This window comes from Heterodontus francisci, chromosome 27, assembly GCF_036365525.1.
Source record: "Heterodontus francisci isolate sHetFra1 chromosome 27, sHetFra1.hap1, whole genome shotgun sequence".
NCBI classification, from domain to species: domain Eukaryota; kingdom Metazoa; phylum Chordata; class Chondrichthyes; order Heterodontiformes; family Heterodontidae; genus Heterodontus; species Heterodontus francisci.
Window position 1 is genome coordinate 51,424,863 of NC_090397.1, and position 13,741 is coordinate 51,438,603.

Here is a 13,741-nt window from a genome sequence, read left to right on the forward strand (position 1 = left end):
CCTCTGATAATCCTCACTCTGTGTCAAGAATAATTCTCACTCTGTGTCTCTGATAATCATCACTCTGTGCCACTAATAACTCTCACTCTGTGTCTCTGATAATCCTCACTTTTTGCCTCTAATAATCCTCACTCTGTGTCTCCGATAATCCTCAATCGGTGTCATTAATAATCCTGAGTCTGTGTCTCTGATAATTCTCACTCTGTGTCATGAATAATCCTCGCTCTGGGCTGAGGCACTGCAGGTCTGCTGGTGCCTGTGGAGTTGCAGGAGAGAGGTAAGTGCTTGAACTAAATAAATAAAGCTGCTGTTAACTTTACTGCAGAACATGTCTTGTCATCAGTAATACCACTGGATAGAGCAGTTCAATAGAGAAGATTTTGATTTTTGATTTTGATTTAGATATACAGCACTAAAACAGGCCCTTCGGCCCACCGAGTCTGTGCCGACCATTAACCACCCATTTATACTAATCCTACACTAATCGCATATTCCTACCACATCCTCACCTGTTCCTATATTCCCCTACCACCTACCTATACCAGGGGCATTTTACAATGGTCAATTTACCTATCAACCTGCAAGTCTTTTTTTTGGCTGTGGGAGGAAACCGGAGCACCCGGAGGAAACCCACGCAGACACAGGGAGAACTTGCAAACTCCACACAGGCAGTACCCAGAATTGAACCCGGATGCAGCTGACCAGGTCGGGAGGTCTCTCCGCCACCTCCAGGTTTGTTGTTTCTTGATGTGTGCTGCAGATAACAGCCTGACTGTACCCACCCCTCAGTTTCTGCTGCCTTGGAGATCCAGGACCCACTGATACACAGCCAGAACAGAAAGCTACTCCCTTGGTCAGACTGTGTGTGTGAGATGCTCCCCAGCCCGTCTGCACATGTGTGCGTGAGTTTGTAGTTTGGTGACTGAACTTGGAGGACTGACTCAAAGCTCAGTAAATAAATAGAAAACAAGAGTGACAAGTGTATATTCCCAGTGGTTAACATTGGAGCAATGTGGCTATTCTTAAAATTTTCTTTAATTCATTCACGGGATGTGGGCGTCACTGGCAAGGCCAGGGTTTATTCCCCATGTTTTATTCCCAACAATATCTTTTTCATCTGTTTCAGTAAATTCTTGTACTCCCAGAGCTCCATTTTCCATGCATTCCTGTGTGGTTTGTTGAACTTTCTTCCCATTTTAATTCCCTGTGCTCTCTGGGACCTTTGTTTAGTTTAGTTATTTTTGGGTGTATATATTCATCTTGCACACTCAGAGCAGGTTTACCTGTGTTCCATCTTCCAATGAAAGTCCTTTCAATAATATTTACCAATTCATTTATTTTCATTTGATTTCATCCCTTTAAAATTTAAAGACATATAGAATCCAACAATGGTATATCAGTGAAGGAAGTCATTCAACCAATTATGTCTGTACCAGCTTTTCTAAGAGCAATTCAGTTCATCCTATGTCCCTGCTCTTCCCCATACCCTTGCAACTTTTTCTTCAAGTATTTCTCGAATTCCCTTTTGAAGGTTACTATTGAATCTCTTTCCAACACCCTGTCATGCAGTGCATTCCAAATCATGGAAAAGTTTTTCCTCATGTTGCCTCTGGTTCTTTTGCCAGTCACCTTAGATCTGTGTCCTCTGGTTATTGATCCTTCAGCCACTGGAATAAGTTTCTCTCTATTTAAATTCTTCATGATGTTAAACACCTCTTGCTAATCTGCTGTTAACCTCCTGCTCCAAGGAGAACAACCTCAGTTACTCCAGTCTATCCTCATCCTTGAACCATTCCAGTAAATACCTACCTTCTCCAAAGCCTTCATATTCTCCTTGAAGTCTGGCCCCTAGAATTGGTCATATCACTCCAGCTGGGGCTGAACAATATATTGCAAGTTAATTTTATGATATCTGTGTCGCTTTCTCCCTAATGCAGTATTGAGTGAAGATGTGGGAAGGAAGCTGCAGTGGGACAGGAAGGCTGTGATAAACTAGACTCACACAGCATTAAACACATCGCTCAAGATGCAATCACATTTATTATTGGCTGAAAGACTAAGTCATTACAGGCTACAAACAAATTAAGACACTGACTCTGCTTCTGAAAGGGATCTGTGGATCATCACTACATTATTTTAACGTCAGTCGTATTTGTAGGAACAAACAAAAGGCAATTTCCATTCACACGGTAGATCATTCCAAAAATCACCACTGCCTGGAAGAGAAAAATTGAATCAAACATTTACTCCTGAGTAAATCAGGCTACTATTTGTGAAATATTTGCATTGGACCAACTTGTTTGAGTCAGTGTCTGTCATGCATTAATTTTACCTCCGTCTTGATCTGAGTTCATTTTGTAAATAGCGTGCGGCATTTGAATCTATAATCCCAATTGCAAGCCATGTGTGCGCCACTGAAAAGGATTTAGCCAGCTCCTGTGTGAAGATGCTGAGCTCACCATGGGCTGGATTTACCTGTGTGGGGTGGACAACAAGGCCTCACACCCAGGGTTAAACAGTCTCCCTCCCCATTGATTGATCCATTAGTTCTGATGAAGGGTCACTGACCTGAAATGTTAACTCTGCTTCTCTCTCCACAAATGCTGCCAGACCTGCTGAGTATTTCCAGCATTTCTTTTTTACTCCTTCCCCATTGCATGGACTTCATACAATTAGAGTAAAGTCTGTGTTTTCTGGAGGTAGAATGTCTGTGTCCTGATTATATCATTTTAAATTTGGGAATTGTACTATACTCCCAGCATGCATTCCTCTATCTGCAGTGCTGCCCAAAATGTATGTTCCTCTATCTGTAGTGTTACAAGCAGTCTGCACAATCCTGCAATGTGTGGGCACTGACTGAGTTGGTTCACATCCTCTGTGTATCATCAGGCTTATTGAGATAACCTCCAGTTCAAATCTGAATGAAGATTAGTTAATCTGTGTCTAAAATTAATTTACCAGTAAACTATGTTACACTTACGAATGTGCACACAGTGTTCCTTTCCCTGGTAATTGTCGGGTTGATTGCTGGCCCATTTGCTGAAACTTAACGAAGAGCCATCTCTCCACTTGAATGTCCCTTCCTGCAAGGTATTAATCAATCTTTATTTCTGTTATAATACTGAATATTTTTTCTATTTCATGAGATAGTGGCCCTGTACTGGGCAAGCAAGGAGCTGTACCACTGGGATGGGCACCACTTGAGCAGGAATGGGACCAGAATCCTAGTGGAATGGATAAATAGGGCTGTGGATAAGACATTAAACTTGTAAAATGGGTAGCAGGATCTGGTGGAAATAACATAATCCAGAGGATAAAAGAAATAGGTGACAGCAAAGGGGTAAGGGGAACATAAAGTGGGAGATACAATTCATAAAAATAAATTGAATTTCCATCGGAACCAAAACAGGAACTGGAGGCAATAATTCATAGCGAGGAATCAGATGTATTAAGAATAACTGAAACATGACAACATGTAGGGAAGGAAGGACAGGAGGCGACATGTGGGAGCTGTGCTAATTATAGATAATATAGCAGTACAAAAGGGACATAATTAACATGTAGTTATAAAGAGATTCTGTATGTATTGAGATAAAGGATAAGGGATTAATCACGTTAATAGGGGTATGCTACAGACCACCTAGTAATGGAAGGGAAGTGTAGGAAGAAATATGTGAGCAAATCTATGAAATGAGTAAAAGACAAAATAATCATGGTAGATTACAACTATCCTTGCCTGAACTGGAAAGATGTGGTCATTAAAGATGCAAATAAGAGGCTTTTACAGTCTGCACAGAACTCCTTTCGTACCCAGTATGTAAGAAGTCCAGCAGGAGAGAAATCACTGCTGGACCTAGTGATGGGAAGTGAACCAGAGCAGATAAAAGAAATACATTTGGGGAGCATCTGAACCATAGGGATCATGACAAACTAAGGTTTAAAATAATGGCAATGACCAAAGCCATAGATTGGAACTAGGGAAGATAAACTTGAAAAAAAAATGGCAAAAGATATTGTGGGAAAGATTTAAAAAGTTGATCAGTTGAGTTCAGGAGAAATAGATTCTGCTACATGCAGAGAACCAATTAGCCAATAATGAAACACTGACTGGATAGAGAGATGAGGGTAAAATTGCAACGAAAGAAAAAGACATACATGAAGTACATGGACAACAAAGGCAACGCAGAATACAAAGGAAAGGAGTCAAAAAATTAGGAAAGCAAGGAGGAGCTGTGACATTAAATTAGCAAAGAATATACAAAAAAAAATTCTGCAGACAAATAAATAACAAAAGAAGAATCAGGAATAGGGCCACTAAGGGACACACAAGATAAACTCAGGTAATGACAGCAAAATGTCAGAATATTGAATAATTACTTTGCCTCCGTCTTTAGCAGTGAGAACAACAAGATCAACATGACAGTAAAAGGAGAGATTATAGACGGTATAATGGCATTGAGATAGAAAGCGGGTGTGGGGTTGGGGGTAAAGATAATTGATAAACTAATCAAACTGAGGATAAAATTGCTGGTCCAGATGGTTTGCATCCACACATTTTACGGAAGCTAGGTCAGAGATAGCAGAGGCACGATTACATATAAAAATTGATTAGAGAAGGGAATGGTGCTAGAAGACTGGCAGACAGCTATTGTTATTCATCATTTTAAAAATGGAGATAGAACAAGTTCAGGGAACAATAGACCAGTTAGCTTAATGTCAATGATAGGAAAGATAATGAGATCTTTACTCAAAAATGTAATAGAAAAAGCTTGAGAATAATAGAACAGGCAGCACTGATTTCAAAAAGGAAGGCCATGCTTGACCAAACTTCATGTTTTTTTGAAGTAACAATAAGCAAGGGTAATGCAGATGTAATATATTTAGATTTTCAACACCTTTTGATAAGGTGCCACATAGTAGACTCAGTTGTAAAGTAGAATGGATAGTAAGCTGGCTACAAAAAAGAAATGTAGTTGCTCAGATGGGCAAAAGTTGGGAAGAATTGCTCGAAAAGGATCAGGGTTGGGACCATCGTTTTGTCTCAAGAATCAAATAAAATTTCAAAATTAGCAGAAGATACTACATTGGGGGTATAGTTAATGAGAAGGACTGCAATAGTATAAAACAAGACATCAAACTTGGCGGCACAGTGGCGCAGTGGTTAGCACCGCAGCCTCACAGCTCCAGCGACCCGGGTTCGGTTCTGCGTACTGCCTGTGCGGAGTTTGCAAGTTCTCCCTGTAACCGCGTGGGTTTCCGCCAGGTGCTCCGGTTTTCTCCCACAGCCAAAGACTTACAAGTTGATAGGTAAATTGGCCATTGCAAATTGCCCCTAGTGTAGGTAGGTGGTAGGGGAATGGTGGGGATGTGGTAGGGAATATGGGGTTAATGTAGGATTACTATAAATGGGTGGTTGTCGGTCAGCACAGACTCGGTGGGCCAAAGGACCTGTTCCAGTGCTGCATCTCTAAATAAAATAAAAATAATAAATAAATGGAGAACGTAATCAGCAAATGAATTTCAATATAGATAAATATGAGGTGGTCCATTTAGTAGGAAGAAAATGATGGCCGCCTAAATCCTTGGAAGATAAGAGTCAAAATGGAACAAAGGGACCTAGGGATGGTAAAATCTAGGGCTACAGGTTAATAAGTTCATATAAATGCAAACAAAGCATTGGGGTTTGTTTCTTGATGGATAGAATTAAAAACAGAGAAGTTATGTTAAACTTGTTGAGACTACATTTGGAATACTGTGCACAGTTTTGGACTCAATATAATAAAAAGGATATTGAGGCACTGGTGAAGGGCAAAAATATTTGCAAGGGGATGATACCAGAACTTAACGGCAAAGATCGACCTGGCTGGGGCCATTTTCTCTTGAAAATAGAAGACTGAGGGGTGATCTGATAGCAGTCATTAAGATTATGAAGGTTCAATAAGGTAGACATCTAGAAGTTGTTTCTACTTGTGCAGGAGACCAATACTTGCACCAGAAATGTAAGATAGTCACTAATAAACACAACAGGAGATTCAGGAGAAATCTCTTACCCCAGAGAGTGTTTAGAATGTGGAACTTGACAACACAAGGAGCAGTTGATGTGGATAGAATTGATGCATTTAAGGGGAAACTAGATAAACACATAAGGGGGGAAAGGGAAATATAATTATACTGAGAGGGTTAGATGAAGTAGAACAGAAATATGCTGGTGTGGAGCACAAATGTTAGCATGGATCTGTTGGGCCAAATGTCTTGTTTCTGTACTTCTATGTAATGTGGAAACTTTACCTTGCATCTGTCACTTAAGCCGATCCAAGCAGAATGATCTGTTATGCCTTTTTGCTCAATCAATTTTCCAAGGAAAGTGTTGTGCTCTTCTGTCATCACTGATGCCAGGTGGGCCGAATGTTCATCATCCTCGCAGTATTTCTTTAAATAAAAGAAATAGTTCATTGTTGAGGATTTGTATTTCAGCATCTTTCATCGTCCTACAAGTGCATCAGTAAATAGTGTGATCCTGCAGTTGGAAATTATGGCAACTCTCATACAGACATATGAAAATATGAATTAGGAGCAGGAGTTGACCATTTGGCCCTTTAAGCCTGGGCCACCATTTGATGAGATCATGATTGATCTGATTGTGGCCTCAACTGTACTTTCCTGTCTACCTGCTGTAACCTTTTGACTCGCTTGTCAATCAAGAATCTATCTAACTCCGCCTTAACAATATTCATTGACCCTGCCTCGACTGCTCTCTGAGGAAAAGAATTCCACAGACTAACAACCTTCTGACAGAAAATTTCTCCTTGTCTCTGTCTTAAATGGGAGACCCGTAATTGTTAAACTGTGCCCCCTAGTTCTAGTTTCACCCATAAGGGAATACATCCTTTCAGAATCCACCCTGTCAAGTCCCTCAGGATATATATTTCAATAAGATCGCCTCTCATTCTTCTAAACTTCAATGGATACAGCCGCAAGCTATCCAAACTTTCCTCATAAGAAACCCTCTCATCCCAGGAATAAGTTGAGTGAACCTCTGAAGTGCTTCTCATGCAATTATATCCTTTCTTCAGTAAAGAGTCCAAAACTGTACACAGAACTCCAGATGTGGTCTCACAAACGCACTGCATGACTGTAGCAGAACTTCCCTACTTTTATACTTGATTCGCCTTGCAATAAATGACAACATTCCATTTGCCTTCCTAATCACTTGCTGTATCTGTTTTGTGATTCATGTACAAGGACATCCAGATCCCTCTGGACTGCAGTGTTCTGCAAGCTCTCTCCATTTAAATATACTGCTGTTCTATTCTTCCTGCCTAAGAGGGCAAGTTCACATTTTCACACATTATACTCCATCTGCCAAAGTTCTGCTCACTTTCTTAACCTATCTACATCCCTTTGCAGACTCCTTATGTCCTCTTCACATCTTAGTCTCCTACCTATCGTTGTGTCATCAGCAAATTTAGCAAGCATACGCTCAGTCCCTTCATCCAAGTCATTAATATAGATTGTAAAAGTTGAGGCCCCAACACTGATCCCTGTGGCACTCCACTAGTTACAGCTTGCTACCCTGAAAATGTCCCATTTATCCCTACTCTCTGCTTCATGTTAGCTAACCAATCCTCAATCCATGCTACTGTGTTACCCCCTACACCACGAGCTCTTTTGTGTACTAACCTTTGATGTGGCACATTACCAAATGTCTTTTGAAAATCCAAGTACATCTACATCTACAGGTTCTCCTTTATCCAACTTGCTTTTTCCTTCCTCAAAGAACTCGAATAGTCATGCGCCATTTCCTTTCAGAAAACCAATGTTGACTTTGTCTGATTGTATTAAGAATTTCTAAGTGCCCACCTATAACCTCCTTAATGATAGATTCTAGCATTTTCCCTATGACACATGTTAGGCTAACAGGCCTGTCATTTCCTGCTTTCTGTCTCCCTCCTTTCTTGACTAGAGGAGTTACATTTGCTATTTTCCAATGTGATGGGATCTTTCCAAGGAATTTTGAAAAATTGCAATCAGTGCATCTACTATTACAGAATCAAAGAATTGTTACAGCACAGAAGGAGGCCATTCGGCCCATTATGTCTGTACTGGCTCTCCGAATGAGCAATTCACTTAGTGCCATTTTCCCGCCTTCTCGTAACCCTGCACATTCTTCCTTTGCAGATAACCGTCTAATTCCCTTTTGAATGCTTCAATTGAACTGCCTCCATGATACTCAGGCAGTGCATTCCAGACCTTAACCACTTGCTGTGTGAAAAAGTTTTTTCTCATGTTGCTTTTGCTTCTTTTACCAATCACTTCAAATCTGTGCCTTCTCGTTCTCGATCTTTTCATGAGTGGGAACATCTTCTCCCTATCTACTCTATCCAGACCCCTCATGAGTTTGAATACTTCTACCAAATCTCTCAGCTTTCTTTTCTTCAAGGAAAAGAGTCCTAACTTCTCCAATCTATCTTCATAATGGAAGTTCCACATCGCAGGAACTATTCTCATGAATCTTTTCTGCACTCTCTCCAATGCCTTCACATCTTTCCTAAGGTACGGCACCTAGAACTGAATGCAATACTCCAGCTGAGGCCGAACTAGTGTCTTATACAAATTCAACATAACCTCCTTGCTTTTGTACTCTATGCCCCAATTAATAAAGCCCAGAATACTGTGTGCTTTATTAACCGCTCTCACAACCTGTCCTGCCACCTTCAATGATTTTTGGACGTATACACCCAGGTCCCTCTGCTCCTGCACCCACTTTAGAATCGTACCCTTTATTCTATATTGTCTCTCCATGCTCTTCCTACCAAAATGTATCACTTCACATTTCTCTGCATTGAACTTCATCTGCCATCTGTCCACCCATTCCACCAATTTGTCTATGTCCTTTTAAACTTCTACACTATCCTCCTCACAGTTCACAATGCTTCCAAGTTTTGGGTCATCTGCAAACTTTGAAATTTTGCCCCATATACCGAGATCTAGATCGTTAATATATATCAGGAAAAGCAAGCGTCCCAACGCTGGGTCTCTGGGGAACTCCACTACAAACCTTCCTCTAGCCCGAAAAACATCTGTTAACCACTACTCTTAGTTTCTGTCACACAACCAATTCCGTATTCATGTCGCTACTGTCCCTTTTATTCCATGAGTTTTTTTTTATTCATTCATGGGATGTGGGCGACGCTAGCCAGGCCAGCAGTTATTGCCCATCCCTAATTGCTCTTGAGAATTGCCCTTATAACTTTGTTCACAAGTCTGTTTTGTGGCAATGTATCAAACGCCTTTTGGAAGACCAAGGCCGGGATCTTGTTCTCCTCCATGTTGGGCTCCGTGGCGGGGTGGGGCTGGAAGTTCGGAGTGTCGGTAGCCCACCACAGAACCCGACGCCAGGATTGCCAGGACCAATCTTCCCGGCTGTGGGGAAGCTCCATGACGGGCCCTTCGTCGCTCTGCGACTGGACCTGACTTTACATATTTAAATTACCTGTTTGCACGAGTTAAAATGAAAACCAGAGCAATCTTGCATGCAGTTCCGAATCCTCAGCGTGACGTGCATCGCTCACGCACTTTCACTTTCCCGTCCAGGGAAAGCTGATGCCACTGATATGGGAAGGGGAGAACACTGCATTTGTATTGTCACAGTAGTGGCATGGAGGTGGTGGGGAGGTGAGGGGTGATGTCTGCATTTGTTGTGTAGTGGGGTGGTTGGGGGGGAAGGGGTCAACTCTGCAGTTTCTTTGTATGTCTGCCAGCCCTTTAAAAATGACACCAGCGCCTGCGCAGAAACAGTTGACTGTTCATGCCATTGCCAAGCATGCCCCCCACGTGATAGTGGTGGGGGGGTGGCCTCCCTGCATGTGGTAATGATCCACTGGCCTCAAGATTGCAGTGGCGTGGCAGCTGGTGGCCTGTGCGTGCCAGTTGCAATCTTTCATGCTCACCCGGGACCACAAGATTCAACCCCAAATCTCAGTAACTACTTCTTTTAAGACACTTGGATGCATGCCATCAGGTCCTGGGGGCTTGGCATCCACTACTTCTAACTCTCATTCTCTTAAAAAAAGAGTTCCCGCTGTTGAAACTATTTAGGTGGCAGAGCCAAAATATATATAAACATGCAGCTTCCCCAGACTCAGCAATATTTCACCTGTTAATCTGATCAGTAGAAACTGGTGCCCATGGTTCCATTGATACACATCCAGAAACTTATGGACACATTGCAGGCCTGGGTTGAGCACACAAATCATCCAGAAACAATGAATGAATGGGAATGAGCTAATTTGGGGACCAGTATTCCCTGGCCCTCCTGGAGCAATTCACCTAAAACTTCAGTTAAAGCAATCTGGATATACTGGGTATCCACAGGCATCCCTACCAGAGGGTGAGGCTCTGGGGGCTCCCTATACCTCACTAGGATTTGGTGTAAATGAATGATGAATATAAAGTATTTATATCACAAAACTATGTACATCATGCTATCAATTGTAGCTGATAGCACTCTGGCCACTGGTCAGGGGCTCATGTCCCACTCTAAGATTGGAGAATATGCTGACATGGAGGCAGTACTGGTGGAGTGCTGTACTGTCAGTTATGTTTTGGATGAGATGTTAAACTGAGACCCCATCTGCCTTCTTAGACAGAAATGAATCTATGGCCACTAATCAAAGAGCAGGAGAGTTTTCCTTGGTGTCCTGGTCTATATTTATCCCTTAACAAACATTAGTCATAACTGATTATGTGGTCATTGACTCAGGGACTTACCTCAGCAGTTTTCCAAGATTCTTTGTCATCGAAAACCTGATAACAGGAGGATAGTGCAGCAAAATTAACCCAGCCTTCGTCACAGGGTCCTTGCTTGGGGTTTGCTTGTCTCTTAGCTGGCTGCTTCCACAAGGTTCCTTTCAGAGAATCAATTAAAGAGAATTTGGTTAAAACAGGTTCTGTAAATCACAACAGCAATCCCCAAACCTTCAGTTTATTTCTGGTTTGTGGGCCTGGAAATTTGATGGTCACACAAAGGGTGGGCCCTGTGCAGGGAGACAGTACACTGGGGAGGGCACACAGGTGCAGGATTTACAGGGGAGAGATCCACCATTGACATGCTGTTCTGCCTTCACCAGCTATAGGAGAAATGCCGCGAACAACAGATGCCCCTCTACGTTGCTTTCATAGATCACACCAAAGCCTTTGAACTCATCAGCAGACGTGGACTCTTCAGACTGCTAGCAAAGATCGGATATCCAAAGCGACTAAGTATCATCACCTTATTCCATGACAATATGAAAGGCACAATTCAGCAGAGCGGTGCCTCATCAGACCCCTTTCCTATCCTGAGTGATGTGAAACAGGGCTGTGTTCTCGCACTTACACTGTTTGGGATCTTCTCCCTGCTGCTCTCACTTGCGTTCAAGTCTTCAGAAAAAGAAATTTTCCTCCACACATGATCAGATGGTAGTTTGTTCAACCTTGTCCATCTAAGAGCGAAGACCAAAGTTCGGAAGGTCCTCATCAGGGACCTCCTCTTTGACGATGCTGCATTAACATCCCACACAGAAGAGCGTCTACAGAAACTCATTGACAGGATTACGGCTGCCTTCAATGAATTTGGCCTCACCATCAGCCTCAAGGAAACGAACATCATGGGACAGGACATCAGAAATCCTCCATCCATCAATATCGGCGACCACGCTCTGGAAGTGGTTCAAGAGTTCACCTACCTAGGCTCAACTATCACCAGGAACCTGTCTCGAAGCAGAAATCAACAAGTGCATGGGAAAGGCGTCCGCTGCTATGTCCAGACTGGCCAAGAGAATGTGGGAAAATTATGCACTGACACGGAACACAAAGGTCCGAGTGTATCAAGCCTGTGTCCTCTACTGCAGCAAGGCCTGGACAACGTATGTCAACCTAGAGCGACGTCTCAATTCATTCCATCTTCGCTGCCTCCGGAGAATATTGTAATATTGATCACAAGTCATGGGAGTCAGTTGCCAGTGATCGCCAGAGCTGGCGGACAGCCATAAAGGCGGGGCTAAAGAGTGGTGAGTCAAAGAGACTTAGCAGTTGGCAGAAAAAAGGACAGAAGCGCAAGGAGAGAGCCAACTGTGTAACAGCCCCGACAAGCAATTTTATCTGCAACGACTGTGGAAGAGTCTGTCACTCTAGAATTGGCCTTTATAGCCACTCCTGGCACTGCTTCACAAACCACTGACCACCTGCAGGCACTTACCCATTGTCTCTCGAGACAAGGAGGCCAAACAAGAAGAAGATGCAGGGGGCAGGTGGGGAGGCAGCCCATGGGGGAGAGGTTGGCGTTAGGTGCTTTGGGTAGAGTGGCGTTCGGGCAGGGAGGGGGGTAGTGCATACAGGAAGGAGCATGCAGAGGAGAGGTGTGCAAGGTTGGGGCATGTCGGCTGGAGGTGCGCATGGGAGGGTGGCAGGGATGTGGTGCAGTGTTGGGTCATGTGGGAGGGTGCACAGGCAGAAGGACACAGGTAGGACGATGCACAGGATGGGTAATGAAAACAAAAAGTGCTGAAAATACTGAGCAGGTCAGGCAGCATCTGTGGAGAGAGAATCAGAGTTAATATTTCAGGTTTAGTTTAGTTTTAGTTTTAGAGATACAGCACTGAAACAGGCCCTTCGGCCCACCGAGTCTGTGCCGACCATCAACCACCCATTTATACTAATCTTACACTAATCCCATATTCCTACCACATCCCCACCTGTTCCTATACTTCCCTACCACCTACCTATATGAGGGGCAATTTGTAACGGCCAATTTACCTACCAACCTGCAATTCTTTTGGCTTTCATCAGAACTTTGTGTTTTTCTTTCAGATTTCCAGCATCTGCAGTATTTTGCTTTTATTACAGGATGGGTACATGGGTTAACAAATGTCTTAAATTTAACAATTGATTCAGCATCAATTGCCGTTTGTGGAAGAGAATTACCAACTTTTACCACCCTTTGCATGCAGAAGTGTTTCCTAATTTTACTCCGGAAAGGTCTGTCTTTAATGCTTAGACTGTGTCCCAGTCCTGGATGCCCAACCTAGTGGAAGTAGTTTCTCTTTGTCTGCCCTATCTATTCCCCTTAATACCTGAGAATCTTCATTCAAACCTTCACCTTCCATATTCCAAAGAATACAACCCTTGTTTGTGTAATCATCTCTCATAACTTAATGCTTGGAGTTCAGGTATCATTCTGGTAAATCTACACAGCACTCCCTCCAAGGCCAATATATCCTTCTGGAGGTGTGATGCCCAGAACTACTCACAATACTTCAGGTATGGTATAATCTGTGCATTATATAGTTGAAGAGTGATGTCTACCCCTCGCATTCTATCACTCTAGATATAAAGGCCAGTGTTTCATTTGCCTTTTACATTATTTTCTGTACTTATTCATGGCATTTTAATCATCTATGTAGTTGGAACTTCAAGACTCTTTGGACTGCCATGGTTTTTAGCTTTTCACCATTTAGCACATAACCTTTTCTATCCTTTTTAGGTGCAAAGTGAAGGACCTTGCATTTACCTACATTTTCCACAGTTTATCCTATTCACTTAATCTATGAATATCTCTTTGAAAAGTTACGTTTCCGTCTACTCTGCTTATCTTTGTGTCATCGACAAATTTGGATATGTGCTTTCTATTCCATCATCTAAATTGTTAATACATACCTGGAATAGTTGAGACCCCAACACAGATCAATAATTGGCCTTCAAT

General features: G+C 42.5%; 1 protein-coding gene across 1 annotated transcript in view; it reads right to left on the bottom strand.

The window, feature by feature from the left end:
* Positions 1-2,048: 2,048 nt before the first annotated feature.
* The window catches only part of LOC137385022 (C-type lectin BjL-like), a 41,614-nt gene continuing 29,921 nt past the window's right edge, over positions 2,049-13,741 (bottom strand). The window contains exons 4-7 of the mRNA XM_068059762.1: positions 10,771-10,907; positions 6,289-6,429; positions 2,981-3,083; positions 2,049-2,216 (exon numbers count right to left, since the gene is read on the bottom strand). Of these exons, the coding sequence (XP_067915863.1) occupies positions 2,143-2,216; positions 2,981-3,083; positions 6,289-6,429; positions 10,771-10,907 (455 nt within the window). The 3' untranslated portion in view covers positions 2,049-2,142. The remainder of the gene's footprint in view (positions 2,217-2,980; positions 3,084-6,288; positions 6,430-10,770; positions 10,908-13,741) is intronic.